At 44.0% G+C, this 24,000-nt stretch overlaps 1 protein-coding gene across 4 annotated transcripts in view; it reads left to right on the top strand.

The window, feature by feature from the left end:
• LOC137624470 (polyamine-transporting ATPase 13A3-like) overlaps nucleotides 1–24,000 on the top strand; it is a 113,699-nt gene that overhangs the window by 19,520 nt on the left and 70,179 nt on the right. For all 4 annotated transcript variants that reach the window (XM_068355239.1, XM_068355241.1, XM_068355240.1 and 1 more), the window contains exons 2-4: nucleotides 2,002–2,092; nucleotides 2,543–2,710; nucleotides 8,792–8,940. In XM_068355239.1, the coding sequence (XP_068211340.1) occupies nucleotides 2,036–2,092; nucleotides 2,543–2,710; nucleotides 8,792–8,940 (374 nt within the window). In that variant the 5' untranslated portion in view covers nucleotides 2,002–2,035. The remainder of the gene's footprint in view (nucleotides 1–2,001; nucleotides 2,093–2,542; nucleotides 2,711–8,791; nucleotides 8,941–24,000) is intronic.

Raw genomic sequence — 24,000 nt, 5'->3', positions numbered from 1 at the left:
TGTAGGGTAGTTTCAACGAAGGTAGTGACAGACATCTTAGGTTATGAAGGAACCTTGGGTTAGGGCTTATAACTTGTGTTTGTTCCTCTCTCAATTAAACATTCTTGGCAGGCTTTTGTGGATATGGCAAGCGTTGCATCATTTGGTGTTTATTTTGGGGGAGACTACTGTACTTTCAGATGAGCAGTGATATCTATATAGTGAATGTAGTGTGGTACAGATATAATCCACTTCTTAAGTACATAAAATTACAGTTGATTAGTTGTCTGTGTCAGTCACAGAACAATATCAATAAAAGTTCCAATTCAAAATTCTGTACTGTACTGTATAGCCTTTTGCATAATAGCTGTTCCAGTTTTTCAAAAACTTGTGTTTAAATAAAGGACTATAAAATACAATATTGGTTTTGTTCCCAGAATATAGAAGCTATTTTGCCATAGAGTTCGAATTTCTGGTCTTGAAAAAGGCACCACGAAAACTAATTAGTACATTATAAGGAAATAACATTTCTGGAAACAAATTGCAATGTGTAAAGCCACAATTCAAGATCAAATTTCTTATGGTAATTATACAATACTTTGATTTTAGCCTGGTACATGAACCCTATATTTTTCCTACACGCCAGCTAGTGTTTTATGCATTTCTGACCATGATTATTGGGGCAAACTACCAGTTTATGAGTTTTTGTACTCCCCTATATAAAATTATTATGGGAGACCCCAGTGGGAAACGGGTTTTGGGTGGAGAAATGCAAAAAGGGGTGACTTGCAGCAATAATAATTGGTCATAAAGGATTAATTAATGCAAGATAACCAGAAGGAAAAGTTTATGATTCGTGTAAGCGGTTACAAATGCAAGAACATTACCTAACCTAAAGATCCTCACCTAATCTAACCTGGGGAAATTTCGTCACTGCAACCTCCCGTTAGGCTGCTGTATCCTTATCTAGCCCCTTTACACTGCTCTATCCTTACCTATTCTGCTTAGACTGCTGTAGCCCTATCTATACCTAATTGCCTACCCCACGGGTAAACCCCCTTAGACTGCTGTATCCTAAATTTAAACCCTGAGGCAAAGCTTCAACTGAATGTTTGTTTTCCAAACAGCATCACTCCTGGCAAGGTAATATTAAGTCATAATTTTTTTTTCATATATCGTAATATAGTACTCGCCTCATATTATTGTATTTCAGACCAAAATAAATAACCTCAGTTAAACATTATCACTGCTCCTCTGTTACGGCAAGCGGTACATCCCTGTCACTATTAAAGTATCATAAGTTTGCCTATTTATTGTACTGTACTGTAATCCTTGTCTTAATTTTGGGAGGTTGAAGGACCTCTGTAGATGGTGGGAGCACTGGGGATGTCCATTTTACATATGGGTAATTGTATAATTTAAAAAAAAAAAACTCTAATGCCTCTCACTTTTCCTAAATAAACATAGTATTTCTCTCTGTGTCTTTTGAAGCAGTCTGGCCAGAGGGTGGTCATGATGAAACTAAAGAGAAGGGGGTTGGTGATAGGTGTTGTAAAAGTACAACCATGAACTTAAAGTAAGCTACTTGTAACCTCTTAATTAGTTAAAAAAAGCAGCTGATGACTACGTCATTCTAAACACACACAAAGCTCTCCAAAGCAATTGAAACCAATGCATGCACAATAACTCGCTATCAGTCTTACGAATGTAAACAATGAACTTAGACTCCAAAATAGACTTCACAATTTAATTGATATACGAGTAAGTTACTATGCCCCAGCCCCCATTATTCATACAAAAAAAAAAAAAAAAAAAGAAATATTGCCAAACTAGTCAACACTCGTCTATTTCTTATACTATAGTGTGTTCCACTTTCACTAGAAATTAAGTATCACATATTTACCTTGTATGGTAAACGAGAGAGGTGGAAGATTGCCTAGAAATTGGAATATTACCTCTTTTGCCAGAATAATTACAGATCAAAGTGAGTGATGTGCTAAATTTTCTTTTCATTTTTCAAAGACTTCAGATCGATGATCTTTATAAATCGACCAAGATGTGGCGTGCCAAAGCAGTTGCAGATCGACTTAATATTGGAACAAAAGATGAAATGGTAAGTTAACATTAGTCTTTCTTTTTGTATTTTGTATTGACGTGTATTAGTGCAGTGTAGTACCTCTCTGTTTATAGTAATTTGAAAATGCCCAAGTGCACATCAAATAATCATTGAAACTATTTAAAGCTCTTGAAGACCAATAAATAGGAGAAAGTCAAAATTTACAATATTAATAGAGTAAATAGCTTTGTATGCATGGTTATGCTAGGCTAAGTTTTCCAAATAGCTTAATTAAACCTGGTTGATATGCTAATATGTGATGTCAACTGTGTTAACATAGTATTGATAATGCATGATAAGTATTTGAATGACAGACTTAATGTCAAATACTACGCACATATAGAATACTTATACCTTAAAAATTCAAAATAGATAACCTGAAGGCTAATAAATTGGAATAGAAATATGTTTTGTTGAGTACGTAATTTTTGACAATTTCCTTTTTAGGAAGTAACGGGGTATAGCCCCAATAGAATGAAACTAGCTCTCACGGCAATCCTAACCATTTTCACTGGCGGCTTGCTGCTTATACCAATAACTTGGAGGCCTTCTATCAAGCTTAGCCTGACCCATAAAAGAAGCCCTTTAAAGGAAGCCAGAAAACTCCTCCTCAAGGTAAGTGGAGTTTACTGACCTTGTAAATATGATCTGGAACTGACAACAATTGTTTGTGCTACTGTTGTATCAAAGGTTTTGTATAAGTATTGCTGAAGAAGAATGCTTGATTGAAGACCTATGGTTTATTTCAGTACAGTCACAGTATAGTCTCACAAGTGTAGATGAAAACTTCTTTATATTTTTTTCCATAATTTTAACATATGGCTCTTCGGCTTGTTCCTACATGGTAAACAAACCCTCATCCTTTAATTAGGGAGATTAATTCAGCGCTAGCTGGAGTTGGTAGTTTAAATTGCATAATAAGTAGTTATCTAGCTGGTGGTCGAGTGGCTCCACTCCTTTTCCGGCCGAAGAGCTTTCACTTTTGATTCGGCAGCTAACGTGTACACATAAAGTCTGCTCCTAACAAAAACTTTGTTTTTTCCTTTCATGAAGAGATTGCAGTTGTTAAGTGATGGAATGGAAGCAAGAAGTTCATAATTGCAGGGAAGAGGGAAAGTTGGACGCTGCAACAAGTTTTATGGCAAAATTGACCATAGATGCACACACTATACTTCTTCGATGGGGCATAATTGTTCGCAATCATCCCCATGCAATGAGTGTAGGTTGTGGCCTCCTGTGCAGTGGCAAATGTATATTCGAAGGGGAAGAACCTTGCGAAGTACTCTTTGGTGTTAGACTGAGCAATGCCCAAGAAGACTGGTGAAGTTTTACTCCTTCGGTCTCCTTGGGGGTTGCAATTCTTGCTTCGACTCCAGTGCACATGCCCCTAGATTGGTTCCCTGTGAGCACGCTACAGGGGTTTGGAGCCCTCAGATCTACAAGGGTAAGTTTTCAGGTTGTGCTGGTGTGTGGGAAACCCCTACTGTTTGCCATACCCCATTGGAGCCTGGAAGTTCCCCGCCTGTTGACGATAAGTTTGACTTGAGAAAGTCTTGTTTGAATCTCATGGACTTGACCCTAGCTTAAGTGGACAATCAGATCTAGATATGAGAACTCACTAGAGTCCTGTCAGTCAAGCATATTCCCCCCCCCCCATTCTCCAGACAACTACAATTGTGTTCTACAATCTGGAGAAAGCTATGTATGTACCTCTGCAGGTGTACGCTCAGCCAGAGGGACTCTCAGAGACATTCAAGGAGGATGCCTCGACCTCCTGAGTCAGTGGCCATGGTGGCCTTGGCCTCTCTTCATGCTCTTTCTGGGCTCGACCAAATGGCATGATCAGTAATGTACTTCGCAAAGTCAACGAGGTTATCAATCCCGGAAGCTTTGAAGAAGTATACATGAGCGTTTTATGCTGTCAGGTTGGAAAGCAGTCGCCTTCCATGCCCACCAGGCAGCAGACCAAGGGGCTAATTGGGGTTTGAATAGACATGTCGCTGTTGTTTCACGCTTCTAAAAACAGATTACTTTGGTGTTATTGTTGTCATTGAAGAACTCATTGTTGCAGGGTGCAACATCGTAGTGGTTTGCGGACTGCACGTAGCACGCAGACTGCCTTGTGTCCGAATGCCGATCATACTCCGTTTCACTACACAAAAAAATGGTGGAATACCAGAGATTTGGGCGAAAAGTAAACAGTCGAAAAGAACTGAGTATTGGGGACCACCCCTTGATTTTATACTTGGTAAGGGGACCCAGCTGGAACTTTAGAATTTCTTAATATTTTTCTGAAGTTATACCATCTCTCTGCAGTGCTATGCACGTAATCCTAAATAAAGATGAGCAGTATGCTTTCTAGGTAGGATGTTTCTTTATTTCAAATTATTTGAACATTAGGAGAGGGAAAAATGATAATAAATCTATACAAACTGGAATGTAAAACACCCTATGGGAGGAAATGCATTAAACAAATATTATTTGAAAGAAATATTTCTAGAATGAAACTGATAACTAGGTTGACAAATAAATTTTCAATAAAAAAAATTTATCGTAAGAAAAAATCTAGTCTCTCTCTACACTTCAGTCCCACAATAACTATAGACTAAAAAAAGATACTGTCCTATCTTGTATGTGAGGTAAACCTTTATAATCATTTACATCAAGACAGAGCCTTTACAGTCAAGGTACATGAAAAAAGTTTCAGGCTAAGGAGAACCCTGCAGCATTGTGGTTCACTATCTACACATTAAGTCATTAGGGTATGGACATAGGGCTTATTTTGTAAATTTTTCCATCATAAATACCTTATCAAACGGGTTAATTTCAGGTCCCGTAGCTCTAATCTCCAAAAGGTTTCCCTTGATACCATCGGTTGAGACATTAGTCAAACATTTAAATGTGATGAATATATCTTCTTAATACACTTGATGAATAATAGTTATTAAGAGAATTAACCAATGCACTTAACTTAAAAGTTGCCCAGATTTCATAGTACAGTATTTACATTAATTTTATAAAGCAATACACAATAAGAGGCAGAAAACGTGATAGGAACACAAATGTCAGTGATAAGATTGATCACACAATAGACATCACATTATAGCAATGTCACCCACAACAACAAGGCAGGATTCAGGAACCGTAAACTTCAAAATGTGATTTAGTTTTTCTAGACCTAAAACCTGATCTTTAAAACCCTGCTGGGTGTAGGAATTGCTGCCAGCTACCTGCTAAGAAAACAAAGAAAGGAATTTTGAAAGTAATGTATAGGAGCTCAACTAAATGAAAATATTAAGAAATAATTAAACAAAAAATCACAAGCTAAACATTTTTTCTTTAGTACAGTAATACATAAAAGAATTGTATTTTTCCTAAACTGTCTTTTTTTCACATCCCTTGGGAGGACTGCTTCACAGGACTCCCTGATCCAGCATGCTGTCTCCTTCAGGGTTCTTGGCCCTTCAAAGGTGGCCACAGCCAAACCTTGGGTGCGTCCAAGCCTGCAGAATCGGGATTAAGGAAGTTCCCTGTGCCTGTGACCTCATCCTGAAAAGACCCTGTGTGCAAAGCCTTTTTGAGCACCCTAAATCACTCCTTTCAGGAAGGTTGGCGGTGAGAATAAAGGATGGAGGAGGGGAGAGGGAAACACTCATGCCAGTGTTCTTGTTCTCTCTCTGCCATGAGTAGGGGGATGTCTCTCACCACAGGATGACTTGACAGAGACACAAGGCCTAATCTTTCATTTGTGAGTTTCCTTGGGGATGGTTATTGGTTACATTTTTTACCTTTTTAGACTTACATTTGTCCTAGGCATATAAATCTGAGTTCTTGAATCCAACTTCTTTCCTCAACCACCCCTCTCAGTCCTTGGCCGAAAGGTCAAAAGTGAACGCTCTCTGGCTGGAAACTGGGTGGCACTACTCGTCCTGTACCCTCATCAGCTGGGTAACCACTTGTTATCCCCTTAATAAAAGGACTTCAGTTTGTATGGCTAGGAGAAATACAAATTACTTAAAGAATATTTGATTTTTAGTATATACTCCCATTTTATTCAGCTGGTTTCAATTGTTGAATTGATATGTCGGCTGGCAACTTAAAGTTGCTAATGTTGCTCACTGCCACCATTGAGTTGCATAATTGCTTTTGGGAAGAAAATTTGAAAAGGTAAAGATATTACATATACAATTGGTAAATATATTTATACATATACACATGCATATATACATACATACACAGGAATCATAAATATTCTTTTCAAAATCAGCAAATACAAAACTTATAGTAAAATATAATGGATCGATATGGATTTTAGATAGATAATGGAAGGTGATGTTATCTCAACAGTACTTCAACAAGAGATCTTATCAGTATTTAATATCTGTTACTAGAGCAGTTTTTTTGTGCTCGTAAATTATTTATGTGTGTAATACTCTATACGCCATGTATTGTGTTAAGGGGTAATGGTACATACTGCTGTTAATGTAGAATGTAAGTGAATTCTTTGAGAAATTCGCTTTTTACGAATATGGAACTTGCAATGTGCAAGAAATTTACTGTTGAAAACCATGTTAATATTGAAAATATTTTGGATTGATTTTATTTTGAGCTAAAAGAGATTTACATTCCTGATGACTCCCCTTCCCCTTCTTCCTTATTTAAGCCAAACCTTGTATTTTTTGCCCAACCTACATCTCCCTGACCGTATTATTGTTATTATTTATATTATAATATTCCTTTTATTATTATTATTATTATTATTTATTTATTTATTTTATTTTTTGTTATATTTTCCATTGGAAATTAACTTGAAACCCTTATTCTTTACAAGTCAAAATATGAAGCAGGAACCAGACTTAATAGTATTTCTCTCTGAAATTTTAATCTCTTATTCATCTGGCAAGGATCCTCTCAAGAGTTTTAAGTGTACAGTTGAAATTTTAATGCCCTTTATTCCCTCTGGTTACTGTCTTACTTTAAAGGTTTAAATTCTATTTCAAAGTCAGTGTAAAGTATACAATAACATTATATTTGTTTTTATGAATAATCAAATTGAATACTGTACCGTGGAACCTCTACGTACGATCTTAATTTGTTCCGGGACCTAGTTTTTATGTTAAAACGATTGTATGTTGGAGCGAATATTCCTATAAGAATACACTGTAATTTGTATAATTCGTTCTACAGCCCAAAAATCTATGATAACTTCTTAATAAATTACTACACATAATTACTCATAACAGTAATACAATTGTATTATATAATAAGAGATGTAAAAAAAGAATAATTATAAAGAAATAAATAAAAAATTTATTTTTATTGTCACTTTACCTTAGACAGAGGCCAACGCAGGTATAGGCTTTGCTACGTAGGAGTAGACGGACGGTCGGCAAGGAGGTAGAGATGGTGACTGCGATAACGTACTGTAACTTACTGTACTCTAATTTACAATACGTGAACTTTAACTTAACTTAGCTTATTTATTTTTATTTATATTTTATATATTTTTTTTTTTTTTTCATTTTCATCACTTCCACTCACTTCAATCTTAGTTTTCTTTGCTTGGTTTGACTGCTTTAATGGCTGCCTTCTGCTTGATGATCATGGAGATCGTAGACATGTTCCAGCCATATGGTTTAGCCAGATCAATCACACGCACACCTCGCTCATGTTTTTCTATAATTTCTTGCTTCAATTCTCTTGAAAGCATTGCCTTCTTCCTTTTCTCACCACTACTAATACCTGTACCGAAACCAAGCTTCTTAGGACCCATAATTATACGTAAATTAAAAAGGAAACTTGAAAAAAGGAAGATAATAAGCACTGTTAATAACAGACCGAACAGAGTACAATCACACGATGTGCACGAGAACAGAGAACTGACCGACGTGACGCTCACTGGCGTCCTTCTGACGTGCTTCCGTCTACTGGCATAAACAAGAAACTACCACCGTGTATGGTCTATGTTGGATGTTGGAGCATGACGTTGGGTGTCGAGACGAAAATTCGATTGAATTTTACTTTGGATGTTGGAACAATTGTATGTAAAGGCAATCGAATGTAGAGGTTCCACTGTATACATATTCTCCATTTTATAATTCTTTAGGTTGGTGTATGGTTATCCTAAAATTTGCCATTTATTCTCCATCATATGAGGATATTTAAAATTATCTACATTATGCACCTATGTACAAACGGAGGAGTATGTCCGTTAGTTGTACTGTATAGTAGACATGATGTTCCAGAATTGTTGCTAAAATGTTGAAGGATGGTACAGTATTACAAGGTATAATTGGAAGTACTGTAGGCTTCCTCTCCACTCATGATACACTTCCCTTATATTTTAACTTTGCCAGTATTTCCCAACCTTGTATTTGTATAAATTTTCTAAGAAGTATTTTAGCAAATACATTATGTATGCCATTTGTAAAAACTGACTGAATTTATTGTGCCGTGTTATGATGAACTTGTATGAATTTATGACCATTCTATAATCAGTGCAATGGTTAATGGCGCTTGAACCTAGGTTAATGTTTGACGTCATTACTTTGGGGATGTTTGATTAACTGTTTTTTCGTGTTATTTGGAACTTAGAAGACACTCGGGTAGCTTCCTCTTGCCTTTGCTCTTTAAGAATTATTCGTATATATCTATACAGTGCTTCAAACTGGATTTTCCCTAATTTTTCAATTCCAGGATACTTACAACCAGCTATGGGAAGAGAAAGTGATCGAAGAGGACATTCCAAGTAAAGAAACAAAGGGATACATAAGGAGGACATATTTCATCAATAAGAAAATCAAGTACATTTGGGACGACATCACCTGCTCTTACATTCGATTAAGGTAGACCCCTTTTTATGTATTTTTCCTTTGAAGAAGTGAATTCTTTCTTGCTCTGGGTTTAGTGATGGTTATGTGGGTTAGTAGTCTCTCTTATTCAGATTAAGCTGACCTTTTGTGAGCATAACTATTTTTAAACACAAGACTTACCTGGTGGTTATATATATAGCTTATGTCCCTGACGTCACGGCAGAAAATTCAAAACTCGCGCCAATCGCCGATTGGATACCCAGGTGTGCTACATGCGCGCCTCTAGCGAGGTACCTAGAAACCATTCCATCGGTATCCGTATCTTCCCTGCTGGCGCCAGCGGTAACATTGGTTGGATATCCTCCTCGGTTTTTGACTGATTGTTGCTGTCTCTTTGGTGAAGTACAATAATTCTGTTTTTTATTTTACTCTTGCTTGATTGGATTTTCGTTTGGATACTCTAGTTATATGTTTGGATATTGATATTTTGACCCTTGCTTGTATTTGATCTCTTACAAATTTCAAAATGGCCACCCCCTCTGGTAGTTTTAGGGTGTGCTAGTGGGTGTAAGACTCGATTATCAAAGGCCTCCATTGATCCTCATTCACTCTGTATTAAATGTAGAGGTAAAGTTTGTAAACTTGATGATAGGTGTGACGAATGCCTTATTTTGTCTGATCATGAGTGGCTGGAATTCGATTGCTATATGCGAAAGTTAGCAAGAGATAAGGTAAGACGTAGTTCTTCTCATTCTTCTAGAGATTTTTCCTTTCCCCATGTCACTGTACCTATTCCTTCCCCTGAAGTGGGAGTTCCTGATCCCACTATGAGTACCGCTGATGAACCAACGCTTAAAGATATGATGTTGGCTATCCAGGCGTTGGGTGCGAAGGTAGAGTCTATTGCTGCGGATAAAATGCAGTTAATGGCTGATGTTAAACAGCTGAAAAGTGGAAGTGCTAGAGGTGCAGTGAGTGTTATTAGTGCTGTGGACGGTGCGCCTGCTTAGGCTTGTCGTTCTCCTAGTCCTAGACCTCTTCCAAGCTCCCCAACCCCTGGGAGAAGGAATGTCGAAAGACGAAAGGAAACGAGAGGCTTTAGCTCCTGAGCAGACGTCCCCACGAGCGTTCCTGTTGACGTTTCCCAGGACGTTCGCCCTTACCATAGGAAAGGTGAGGTTAAAGTGTTTGGCTCATCATCAGATGATGATATTCCTAAAAGAGGCTGGCGTCAAGCATCCAGACCTCTTAAGAGGAAATTTGACCAGCGTCTTTCCAGGACATCACAAGCAGGCTGTAGTCATTGGAGCATCCCTGAACGCTTTTCTTCCGAGGAAAGCTCACCTTCTAACCGTCCTGCTAGAACGTTAGATTCTGTTGAGAATCGTCCTGCTGTTGAGCAGTTATCTGAACCGGGCGTGACCAGCTCCTCCGCCTCCTTCAAATTGGCTCTCCCCCGCTGGTCACTCTAAGCGGTCTTTGAGCGGTGGAGAGGACGAGCCAGCGATTGACATTTCGCAAGCAGATTCTAATTTTAATATGTTGCAAGAAATGCAGCAGAAGCTGTCATTCATGAAAAGCTACCAGAATACGGAAGCCTCCTCTCTAAACACTAAACGGCGCAAGGCAGTGAGTCGGGAAATGCTTGTTGATCAAGTTTCTAAACGCGGTGAGCTTTCGGCGACGCGTAGCGATGAACGTGACGTTAAACGTCCTACATGTGAGGTTGAATGTCCTGCCTTTCAGGAAGTTGAGCATCCTAATCGAGGTGCTGTTCATGCACTTAGTAGTGATAGTGAACGTCTTACTACAAGCGCTTTCGAGCGTTCAGCAAGGCGCGATGTCGAGAGTCCTCTTGAGCATTCTTGTTTAGCTAAGCAGGACGTTGTGCTTCCTTCTGTTCGTAAAGTCGAGCATCCTCCAGGACGTGACGTCGAACGTCCTCCCATCGAGCGTCCTCCAGGACGTGACGTCGAACGTCCTCTCATCGAGCGTCCTCCAGGACGTGACGTCGAACGTCCTCCCGTCGAGCGTCCTCCAGGACGTGACGTCGAACGTCCTCCCGTCGAGCGTCCTACAGGATGCGAGCGTCCTACAGGATGCGAGCGTCCTCCGGGACGTGACGTCAGGCGTCCTCCCATCGAGCGTTCGCCAGAACGCGAGTGTCCTCCAGGGCGTGACGTCGAGCGTTCTTCCATCGAGCGTCCTCCAGGACGTCACATCGAGCGTCCTCCGGGACGTCACATCGAGCGTCCTCCGGGACGTCACATCGAGCGTCCTCCTGTACGTGATGTAGAACAGCAAGCATCCAGACAGGACGTTGAACGAGACCCAATACTTCTTAGCTCTGATCGCGCGGATTGTGAGCGTTCTGAAGAGCGTCAAGGGTCTTTGTCGGAGGAAGAAGCTGATGTTCCTCTTTCGCCTACCGAGCCCTTTGAGGAGTTATCTGAAGATGAAGACTCTAAGTCTTTTTGTTCTTTGGTAGACTTAAAGAAGCTCATGAAGATTTTTCATGGTGAGTTTCCAGAGTCTTTTGTTCCCGTGCCTCCACGATCGCCCACATTGGAATTCACTCTAGGGAAGCCTAAGAAGAAGTCTCTGTTCACCAGAACGGTGCTGTCTCGTTCATCAAAAAGAGCACTTAAACTGATGGGAGACTGGATGGGATCCAAGAAGGAACAAGGTAAAGCGGCCTTCGCGTTCCCCCCTACTAGATTGGTATCTAGGTCCAGTATATGGTACGATACGGGAGAAGTTCACGGCTTGGGAATTCCTGCCTCTGCCCAGAGAGACTTCTCAAGCCTGGTAGACTCTCCCCGTAGATCGGCCATGAGGAAGACCAAGGTTTTTTGGTCTACCTCTGAATTGGACCATCTGCTCAAAGGTGTCTTTAGAACCTTCGAGGTATTTAACTTCCTTGATTGAACTCTAGGGGCCTTGGGCAAGAAGGGTGCTACGCTCAAAGAAGGGGACTTTTCGAGCTTAATCCATGTCATCTCCTGCATGGATAAGGCATTGCGAGACGGGGCGAATGAGTTGGCAGCGATTTTTACAGCAGGCATCCTCAAGAAGAGAGCCCAGTTGTGTTAATTTCTATCGGTAGAGGTTACTCCCTTTCAGAAATCTGAATTGTTGTATGCTCCGCTGTCGTCATCTCTGTTCCCACAAGATCTTATTAGGGAAATTTCTTCCTCGTTAACGCAGAAGGCCACTCGAAGACGGCAAGGAAAGTGTTACCATCATCTTTTGTTAGCCGCAAACCTAAAGAAGTTACTCCTTTTCCAAAGTTTTCCCAGCCCTTTCGAGGAAAGTTTCGGTAGAGGTAACTTTAATTCAGATGGAAGGGGAACTAAGAAATGAGGAGCCAAGACAGGGCGAAGCAGAGTTTGACTGCTTTCACCTTCAGGCAGTAGGAGCCAGACTACACAACTTCTGGCAGGCATGGGAGAAGAGGGGTGCAGATCTTTGGTCAATCCGACTTCTAAAGAAGTGCTACAGGATCCCTTTTATAAAGCAACCTCCTTTAAGGTTAACCCCAGTGGATCTCTCTCCCAGGTATAGAGAGGAATTAAAGAGGCAAGCATTACAGCTTCAAGTCTCTCTCTTGTTGGAGAAGGGGGCTATAGAAAGGGTACAGGACTGGCAGTCACCAGGGTTTTACAACCGCCTTTTCCTGGTTCCCAAGAACTCTGGGGAATGGCGTCCAGTTCTGGACGTAAGTGCTCTCAACGGCTTTATCCAGAAGACAAAGTTCTCGATGGAGACGTCGAAGTCAGTGCTTGCAGCAGTAAGGAATGGTGACTGGATGGTCTCACTGGACCTCCAGGATGCTTATTTCCACATCCCGATTCATCTGAGATTCATATTCCAGGGAGAGGTCTTTCAGTTTCGAGCCCTGTGTTTCAGCCTCAACACTGCCCCACAAATCTTTACGAAGCTTATGCTCAATGTAGCAAGGATTCTCCACTCAAGAGGCATCAGAGCCTCCCTGTACTTGGACGATTGGCTTCTAAGAGCTCGCTCTCATGATTGCTGCCTGAAGGATCTTCAGACAACATTGAAGTTGACAGAAGAATTGGGTCGTCTGGTTAACAAGGACAAATCTTCTCTGACACTATCACAAAAGATTCTCTATTTAGGAATGATGATTCGTAGTCAAGTTTTTCGGGCTTTTCCGTCTCCCTTAAGGACGGAGCAAGCTCTTCTGAAAATATGTGCGTTTCTAGGAGAGCAGAGGTGTTCTGCGAGGAAGTGGATGAGTCTGTTGGGGACTCTCTCCTCGTTAGAACAGTTCGTCTCTCTGGGAAGACTGAATCTTCGACCGCTCCAATTTCACCTCAATTCTTACTGGAACAGGGAGAAGGATTTGGAGAAGGTGTGTATTTCTGTAAGGAGTCAATGAGACGTTGCCTTCAGTGGTGGAACGACCCAATCAAGTTTCAGGAAGGTTGCTCATTAGAGCTGAAGAGCCCAGACCTTGTGTTGTGTTCCGACGCCTCGGACTCGGGGTGGGGAGCAACACTGGGCAAACTGGAAGTATCGGGGTTGTGGATGGAAATTCAGAAGTCCTTCCACATAAATCAAAAGGAGCTGCTACCAGTCCTTTTGGCCCTGAAGAACTTTGAAGGGTCAGTCTGGAACAAGGTAATACAAGTCAATGCCGACAACACCACAGCATTGGCTTACATTGCCAAACAAGGAGGAACGCACTCTATTTCCCTTTACGAGACGGCAAGAGATCTGCTCATCTGGGCAAAGGAAAGACAGGTGATTCTACTTACAAGGCTCATACAAGGGAAGAAGATTGTTTTGGCAGACAGTCTCAGCAGGAAAGGACAAGTCCTATCCACAGAGTGGACTCTACACCTAGAAGTGTGCAAGAGTCTGTGGAAGCTTTGAGGTCGCCCTTACATAGACCTGTTCGTGACCTCAAAGACCAAGAGGCTAGAGACGTATTGCTCCCCAGTGCCAGATCTCAAAGCAGCACACACGAACGCGTTCCTGCTAGATTGGTCAAATCTAGATGTGTATGCTTTTCCACCTTTCAAGATCCTGTACAAAGTGCTACAAAAGTTTGTGACAAGCGAAGGGACCAGAATGACCATGATAGCCTCCCTCTGGCCCTCAAGAGAATGGTTCACAGAGGTACTGGAATGGATGGTGGACACTCCCATAAGCCTCGCTCTGTGAGTAGATTTACTCAAACAACCCCACTTGGTAAGACACCATCAAAGTCTCCAAAGTCTTTGACTAACTGCCTTCAGACTATCGAAAGACACACAAGAGCTAGAGGCTTTTCGAAGGAGGCAGCTAGAGCGATTGCAAGAGCTAGAAGGCCTTCAACCATCAGTCTATCAATCCAAGTGGGGAGTTTTCAGGGAATGGTGCAGGGTCAACTCTGTTTCCTCTAACAGTACTTTTGTAGCTCAAATTGCTGACTTCCTTTTATTCCTGAGAAGGAAGCAAAGTTTTTCTACATCAACTATCAAGGGATACAGGAGTATGTTGGCGACTGTATTCAGGCACAGAAACCTGGACCTTTCAAATAATAAGGATCTACAAGAACTAATTAAGTCCTTTGAGACAACAAAGCAATGGCACCAAGATTCACCAGCCTGGAATCTGGATGTTGTTTTAAAGTTTCTGATGAGTGACAGGTTTGAACCCCTGCACTCTACATCTCTGAAGGACCTCACGATGAAAACCCTTTTCTTGGTTAGTCTGGCAACAGCCAAGAGGGTTAGTGAAGTCCATGCATTCAGTAGAAATGTGGGTTTTCAGGATAAAACAATCTGCTCATTACAGTTGGGTTTTCTTGCTAAGAATGAGCGCCCTTCCCAACCTTGGCCTAAGGCCTTTCAGATTTCGCACCTGGTGGACGTGGTTGGAAATGAGTTAGAGAGAGTTTTATGTCCAGTAAGAGCCCTCAAGTTTTACTGAGACAGAACGAAAAAGTTAAGAGGCAAGTCGGAAGCACTGTGGTGCTCGGTGAAGAAACCCTCCTTGCCAATGTCTAAGAATGCCCTGTCATACTTTATCAGACTTTTAATTAAAGAGGCTCATTCTCATTGCAGTGAGGCAGACTTTGGTCTTTTAGAGGTCAAGACTCATGAAGTGAGAGCTGTGGCAACCTCGGTGGCATTCAAACAAAATCGTTCGTTGCAAAGCATTATGGACACAACCTTCTGGAGAAGCAAATCTGTGTTCGCTTCACACTCTTTGAGAAATGTGCAGACTCTATATGAGGACCTATACACTCTGGGACCGTTTGTAGCAGCAGGTACAGTGGTGGGGGAAGAATTCACCACTACTTTCTCATAATCCTAATACCTTTTCTCCTCTTGGAACTTTTATTTGGTGTTTTATGTTTGTCTTGTGGAGATTGCGACAGTCTTCCGCAATCATTGATTTGTCAGGTGGTCTATTTTGTTCCTTGAGAGCGCCCGGAAATGGGTATTAGAGGAGGCTCTGTCACATAGAGGTGTGATCACCGGTTGGCAGCTCCCAGGGATCTTCAGCCCCCTGAGAGGACCGCTGGATCTCATAAGGAAAGCAGACATAATGGCAGAGTACCATTGAAGTCCGCTTCCTTATCAGGTACGAACCCTCAAGTTTGTTTTGTATTTAAACTGTTGAGCAGAATTACAACTATATTGGCTGTCTCTAACCCTCCACCAAAGGTCTTAATCAGCTATATATATAACTACCAGGTAAGTCTTGTGTTTAAAAATGTTATTTTCATTATAAAATAAATTTTTGAACATGGAGTACTTACCTGGTGGTCATATATAATTAAAATCCCCCCTCTTCCCCTCTAGAGACTAGAGGCATGGAAGATATGGATACCGATGGAATTGTTTCTAGGTACCTCGCTAGAGGCGTGCATGTAGCACACCTGGCTATCCAATCGGCGATTGGCGTGAGTTTTGAATTTTCTGCCGTGACGTCAGGGACATAAGCTATATATATAACCACTAGGTAAGTATGTTCAAAAATTTATTTTATAATGAAAATAACATTTTTTTTCAGTTCTGACTTTTATTTACATTATATTTTGCATATGCAGTACAGTATTACTGGATACCACACCAAGGTACTGGTTGAAAGAAATATTGGAAAGTTTTTGGAGGCTTCTACAGGTAGCCATTATGGTAGCTGTTTATGTTCAAAACAACCATTGAAGTTAAGATGTTGCATGAATCATGGGGAATCTGCAGTTTATTTCATGAACTAAATATACTATTTTAGCTTCTCTTCTGTGTACTGGTTGCGGACGCAGAAGAGAAGCTTGGCCGATTAGTGACAATTTGGAAGGGTGTGTGAAATAAGGAAGTTGAGAGTTAATGTGGGTAAGAGTAAGGTTATGAGATATACGAGAAGGGAAGGTGGTGCGAGGTTGAATGTCATGTTGAATGGAGAGTTACTTGAGGAGGTGGATCAGTTCAAGTACTTGGGGTCTGTTGTTGCAGCAAATGGTGGAGTGGAAGCAGATGTACATCAGAGAGTGAATGAAGGATGCAAAGTGTTGGGGGCAGTTAAGGGAGTAGTAAACAATAGAGGGTTGGGCATGAATGTAAAGAGATTTCTGTATGAGAAAGTGACTGTACCAACTGTGACGTATGGATCGGAGTTGTGGGGAATGAAAGTGACGGAGAGACAGAAATTGAATGTGTTTGAGATGAAGTGTCTAAGGAGTATGGCTGGTGTATCTCAAGTAGATAGGGTTAAGAACGAAGTAGTGAGGGTGAGAACTGGTGTAAGAAATGAGTTAGCAGCTAGAGTGGATATGAATGTGTTAGGGTGGTTTGGCCATGTTGAGAGAATGGAAAATGGCTGTCTGCTAAAGAAGGTGATGAATGCAAGAGTTGATGGAAGAAGTACAAGAGGAAGGGCAAGGTTTGGGTGGATGGATGGAGTGAAGGAAGCTCTGGGTGATAGGAGGATAGATGTGAGAGAGGTAAGAGAGAGTGCTAGAAATAGGAATGAATGGCGAGCGATTGTGACGCAGTTCCAGTAGGCCCTGCTGCTTCCTCCGGTGGCTTGGTTGACCGCGGAGGTAGAAGCAGTAGGGGATTTAGCGTTATGAAGCTTCATCTGTGGTGGATAAAGGGGGGAGGGTGGGCTGTGGCACCCTAGCAGTACTAGCCGAACTCGGTTGAGTCCCTTGTCAGGCTGGGAGGAATGTAGAGAGGAGAGGTCCCCTTTTTTGTTTCATTTGTTTGATGTTGGCTACCCCCCCAAATTGGGGGAAATGCCTTGGTATATGTATGTATGTACTTATGAAATTACATGAAATTGAATCAGCTGATGCATTTTACACATGTTGGTTACTGCTTCTTTAAGAATTTTAATTTTTTAATGCATATATAATGTAAATTTGCAAATAGTTATATTTGCAATCAATAGGTAATATAAATTAATGAGAGAGAGAGAGAGAGAGAGAGCACAGTTTTTTCCTTGTACTGTAATGTACTCCACTTCATCCCTTCCTCTACCTTAAATTTAATCTTTGGTACTTTGTTCTCCAATTGATATCTGTTCCGTAACTGGAATACAAACCACGCTATTTAATAGGGGTATTACTTTCGGCGTAGCAGAAATGACGAGCCATTAATTTTTAACGAGGGTTAACTACCCACACTGCTAGTTAGGGGGGTTAGGGAGGGTAGCTTGCTACCGCTCCCCCTCACACACCTGTGATTGAGTTCACTTTGCTTTCAGTTCGGATGGTGAACGGACGTTGCCGCTCTTCATCCTCACCGACAATTGGCAGCCATTAATGCTTTTTGCTTTTTCTTTTTTCTTAGACTGTGTGTGTGAAGTTGGCTTCTGCGACCATGCGCACCTGCCCTGGCCTTCCCGACCGCCCCTGTGGACCGATCCTCACGCCCTTTGTCCTTCTTGCAGAGGCCAACGGTGTGATAATGTCAACAAGTGTAATGAGTGTAGGGAGTGGTCTTCCTCCCAGTGGGAGAGGTTTTCGCGACGGTGGAAGGAGCAGTCCAAGTGGGATGTTTCTCCTTCGAAGGTTGCTTCGAAGGAAGAAAAACCCAAGGCCCCTTCTTCCGTTGCCCAACCCTCCTCCGAAGCTCCTACTCGGTAGGTAGAGTAATAGCGTAGACCGATTTATTTCTGTCCAACCCTGGGTCTCGAGAGATGAGGTTGCTTCCCCTAGGGAAGCAGCACCACCTCTCCCCCCGGGGGAGGCCTTGTCACTAACTTCTGTTTTCCAGATTTGGTCCTCCTTGGGGCTCACGGGTTCGCCCTCCAAGGAGGCTTTGCTTGATTTCATCCACATAGGTGCTTCTGTCAAGCAGTCGTCGTCACTGTCAGAGGTAGATCCCCTGACACTTTTCGACGTTGTTGTGTCAGAGGTGTCTCATGCGGCTTCACCCATCTCCTCTGCCACTCTAGGCTCTACAGTAGCTGATGGCTTAGTTTCCCCCATTCCAGACCATCCTACGAGGGGGAAACTTAAGTTCATCATCAGTCTCTCCTGCTAGAGTTTCTCTCCCTTGGGGGAGTTCACTTACAGAGACTCCACTTCGGAGGACTGCTGATGGTCAGCTTACTGATGCAACGGCCCCCGGAGGGTGCACCTGCCGGAAGGCTCACCTTCCTCTTTGCCATAGAGGCCTTCCTTCACCTGCGGTGAGGAGGCGCCTCTTTGGTTCAACGTTGTCTATGCAGTCCCCCGCAGAAGAAGCTCTAGACCGATTGACCATCACTGCACCTGCTCCCAGTCTTGTGACTTCAGTCCTGGACCTCTCTGCAGATCGTTCGCGATCTTCTTTGGTGGATGGTCGTCCTTGTAAAGGACACGTCGACTATCCATCCGACAGACCTGCCGACCTTCCTTCGCCGTTCCTGCATGAGCCTAACAAGGCTCCACCAAAGTGCACTATTGTGCGACATCATTCTGCGCGCCACGCTCCCACGCACCCTGACCAGCGCTCACTAGCAGCTCATCAGGCACCAACATTTCAGCGCACCACCCATCTTGCTCGCATAGGACAGCAACCTCACGCGCTTACGCACCAACACGCGCCTACGCGCCAACATGCGTCTATGTGCCAACATGCGTCTACACGCCAACCAGATCGGACATCTCCGGCTAGCCATGCGCACCCACATAAGCACGCACGCCAATGATGTCCTGCGCGCCAGCGCTCTCCTGCACCAACGTGCCCTACGCTCTCGCGCCCATGATCTCCTACGCGCCAACGTTCACTTACGCGCCAGTGCTCACCTGCGCGCCAGCGCTCACTTGCGCGCCAGCGCTCACCTGCCCGCCAATGTTCGACTACTCGCCAATGTTCCCCTGTGCAACAGCACTCTCCCGCACGCGCCACATCACGCTCTCCTGAGCTTCATCTTGCGGGCCAACTAACGTGCCAGTCAAAACCTGCGCGCCATCACTCTCCTGCACGCAATTTCATATGTGAGGCAACAGCCTTGTTGCCCTCACCTGCGCACCATCTTTCTCCTGCGTGCACACACAGAGATACGTGCACGCGCCCCCTCTCTCCTGTAGATGTGCGCCAACAATCTTCAGCGCTCCCATCATGATTCTGCTACTCGCCCACGCTCTCGAAGATATTCTCCCGCGTGCGCACGCCCTAATTCGTCTACAGACGCACGCGAACACACTCCCGCGCGCGCATCAGGATTCTCCTGTGTGCCCCCCCGCGTGCACCCGCCCCAACAGTCTCCTGTGCGCGCGCCCCAACAGTCTCCCGTGCGTGCGTGCCCCAACAGTCTCCCGTGCGCGCGTGCCCCAACAGTCTCCCTTGCTCACGTGCCCCAACAGTCTCTCATGCGCGCGTGCCCCAACAGTCTCCCGCGCGCGAGTAGCAACATACCAGGGACAAGATCGCCCAGCAGCTCTCCGAGATGTCCTCCTCCAACCTTATCAGTACCACGAACAAGCTCCTCCCACCTCCTCGTGTACAGCAGAGGAGGTACTTCGAGATCCTGGAGGAGCCTAGTTCAGCTCTTTCGCTTCACCACTCGCTGGAAGAGCTAACCAGGGAAGTCTCTCTTGAGAGACTCTCCAACCGGCAGGTCTCATTCTCGGCAGCTGAGATCCTCAACCAGGAGAAGGTCACGAAGTGTGCTATGCAAGCTACTTCGTGGCTTGACATCTGGTTGGGGAACTTAGGTATCCTGATACAATCCGAGGATTTCTCCAAGGAATGTACCAGGAGAGCTATGGAAACCTTCCTTCTCTCAGGTACTCTTACGATCGAATTTCTTGCCCACCAAGTCTCGAACTGGTGGGCAAATACCATCCTGAAACGTCGGGATGCAGTAGCTGAGAGATTCCACCAGAAGTTCCCTAGTTCCGAGATCAATAGGCTCAGACATTCCTCCATAGAGGGGTCTCTTCTGTTCGAGCCTAATGATATGGAACAGGCTGCTGAGAGGTGGAGGGAGTCTCATCAAGACTCCCTCCTCCATAGGGCTTTAACAACTAAGCCCCATAAACCTCCAGCACCACAGCAGTCCTGTCCAACCAACCAAGACCATAACGACGACAACTGCAGCGAAGACAACAGTGTCTAAGCCCTTTCCTGTCAAAGAAAGGAAAGGCAAAAAGTCCTCCAGGGAAGGTAAAAATCCTAGAGGGAGCAGCCGAGGCCGCAAACGCTAGAATAGGCAGTCCCCCTGTATTTCCACCAGTGGGGGCATGCCTACAGAGTTGCGCAAACAGGTGGAAGCAACTCGGGGCCGATTCCTGGACAATCTCCGTGATCAGTCTAGGATATCGCATCCAGTTCATAACATCTCTATCTCCCCTGACCAGGAATCCAGTGTCATTGAATTCCCTTGCCATGGGATCGGCAAGGGGGCAAGCCCTTTGGGCAGAAGTCCAGACCCTGTTGAAGAAGGGCGCTCTCCAAGAGGTCCTCAACAGATCCCCAGGCTTCTTCAGTCGACTCTTTCATGTAAAGAAGGCGTCTGGAGGCTCTCAGCTCTGAACAAGTTTGTCAAACAAACTCCTTTCTGCATGGAGACGGCAGACATGGTCAGACTAGCAGTAAGACCGCAAGATTTCATGTGCACACTGAACCTAAAGGACGCGTACTTCCAAATCCCAGTCTATCCGTCTTCAAGGAAGTACTTTAGATTCAGCCTAGACAACAGAATATACCTGTTCAAGGTGCTGTGCTTCGGTCTTTCCACAGCATCACAAGTCTTCACCAGAATGTTCACCCTAGTGTCATCTTGGGCACACAGGATTGGCATCCGTCTCCTCCGTTATCTGGATGACTGGCTAATCCTAGCAGACTCGGTGTCAACCCTTCTTCAACAGTGAGACAAACTTCTGAGACTTTGCCAGGATCTGGGGATCATGGTATATCTCGAGAAGTCCTCTCTGCTTCCCACTCAAAGACTGGTATACTTAAGCATGATTGTAGACACCATTCTCTACAAAGCCTTCCCATCAGACGACAGGATAGCAAGGCTGAGAAATGTCGCAAGACCTTTTCTCAGACGAGAAGAACTTCCAGCCCAATCTTGGCTACGTCTCCTCGGTCACCTTTCATCGCTAGCCCGTCTAGTTCCCAATGGTCGCCTCAGGATGAGATCCCTCTAGTGGCGACTCGAGTCCCGGTGGAATCAAGCACACGACTCCCTGGACGTCCAGATCCCCATGGGACTTGTGGAACTGACAGACCTCCAGTGGTGGGTGACAGACGAGAATCTACGGAAGGGAGTGGATCTTCTTGTCCTTCCCCCTGATTTGATGTTGTTTTCAGACACTTCAAAAAAAGGGTTGGGGGCCCACGTGCTGCACCATACGACCTCAGGCCTCTGGTCAGAGTCAGAAAAGTACCTCCACATAAATCTCCTGGAGATGAAGGCCGTCTTTCTGGCCCTTCAACAGTTTCAACAGTTCCTGGCATGTCACTCTATGGTGGTGATGAGCGACAACACCACAGTAGTGGCCTACATCAACAAACATGGAGGTACTTTTTTGCAGCAACTATCCCATCTAGCAGTAGAGATACTGAGATGGGCCGAAATCCACTCGATACCACTATCGGCACGCTTCATTCCAGGCAAAAGGCATATCCTCGCCGACAACCTGAGCAGAGCATCTCGGATAGTGAGTACCAAGTGGTCTTTGGATCATCTATTAGCCAACAAAGTCCTGACTTTGTGGGGTTTTCCAACTGTGGATCTCTTCGCAAGGGCCCTGAACTTCAGGCTCCCGCTGTACTGCTCCCCAGTCCCAGACCCCAAGGCGCTCTGACAAGAGGCTTTCCAACAACGGTGGGACATCATCGACGTTTACGCCTTTCCCCCGTTCTGTCTGATGAGGAGGGTACTCAACAAGACCAGAACATCAGTCAATCTTTCAATGATCCTCATAGCTCCACTATGCATCACGCAGAATGGTTCCCTGATCTTCTGCAACTCCTAACGGAGCCACTAAGAGAACTCCCTCCACGACACAATCTACTCAAACAACCACACGCCAACATCTTCCACAAAGCCGTAACTTTGCTACTACTTCACACCTGGAGACTATCGAGCATCTCCTCTCTGAGAGAGGATTTTCGCAACAAGTTGTGATTTGGATGTCTGGACATCTGCGAAAATCATCGGCAGCAGTCTACCAGGCAAAGTGGAAAGTCTATTGTGGTTAGTGTCTTGGAAGGGGTATCTCTCTACTCAATGCCACTATTCCAGCAATAGTGGTTCGAGTTCTCAGGTCTCTTAAGAGACCTCCCTATGAACCGTTACGCCATGCAACAGATCGCCACCTAACTTGGAAGACGGTGTTCCTGCTAGCTTTGGCCTCGGCCAAGCGAGTCGGCAAACTTCATGGTCTCTCATATGACATAGCCCATTCAAGGGGATGGGGAGAGGTAACGTTCAGCTTTGTCCCTGAGTTTATTGCTAAGACTCAGAACCCGGGAGTAGCGGATCCTCGATTCAACTCCTTCGGATTTCTAGTCTCCGTACTTTAACAGATGACCCAGACCATCTCCTACTATGCCCAGTAAGGAGTTTGAGGCTGTTCCACAAGAGAACAGCCTCAGCCCATCCTCGTGTGCCAGCACTATTCGTCAGCACAGGAAGGACTAAGAGGAGGGTCACCAAGAACATCTCAGCTTGGATTCGCAGGGTTATTGACCTGGCGCTGAATCCAGACCCTCCTCCGTCATGTCGCCCCAGAGCACATGATGTCAGGGGCATAACTATGTCCCTGGCCTTCAAAATAAATCATTCAGTGACACAGGTTCTTCAATCTGGGTTGTGGAAACATCAAAACACGTTCACATCCCACTACATGCAAGACGTGATGCACAGGGGACTCGATACGTTTTGTATCGGTCCTTTGGTGGCTGCACAACAGCTGATTTAAAACCTCAAGCTCCTTATTGGACAAGTAGCAGAAGGTTGAGGGCATTGTTACCGGGTTTAAGTCTGCATGAATGAAAAGGTTTGACTGGCCCTTATTCTTTTCTTCATCATCCCCTCTCTTGGGGAAAGCAGCATCCTAGGTTCTCTGCATAGCTGACTTCAAACCACTGCAGGTAAACCATGCTCCCTTGTGTACCTAATATTAAGATTAATACTGTTGCGTCCCCATACCCTGACGAGGTGATATTGGGAAAGTCCTAATGCACAGTTTTCATCTAAAGAACTTCGGAACAACTTTCTAGGATGAGTCACACTTTTACATACCTTCACACACAGCTTGCGTAGGTCGCAAACGTTGCGTAGCAAGGTTTTAGCAAAGTGCAGGGCTCCTATTTCTTGAGTGCTAACACACTCGGATAAGGAGCCCCCGGGTAAAGCCAAAAGCCAGACTGGCTGGGACGTCCACCCTTCCTAATGGGCGAGTCACCCCTTTTAAATAGTGCGGTTTGTATTCCAGCTACGGAAGAAATGATAAATTCGTAGATAATTTGTATTTTTCCTAACTATACAAACCTTAGCTATTTAACCAAACTTGCCCGCTAGCCCTATCCCCTTTGAAGTCCTACCTCCAAGCAAAGTGAGCTCAATCACAGGTGTGTGAGGGGGAGCGGTAGCAAGTTATCCCCCCCCCCCCCCGCTAACTAGCATTGT

The sequence above is a fragment of the Palaemon carinicauda genome, chromosome 31 (genome assembly GCF_036898095.1).
Source record: "Palaemon carinicauda isolate YSFRI2023 chromosome 31, ASM3689809v2, whole genome shotgun sequence".
Lineage (NCBI taxonomy): Eukaryota > Metazoa > Arthropoda > Malacostraca > Decapoda > Palaemonidae > Palaemon > Palaemon carinicauda.
Note: the sequence above shows the minus strand (reverse complement) of the source record. Positions and strands in the feature narration are given on the sequence as shown.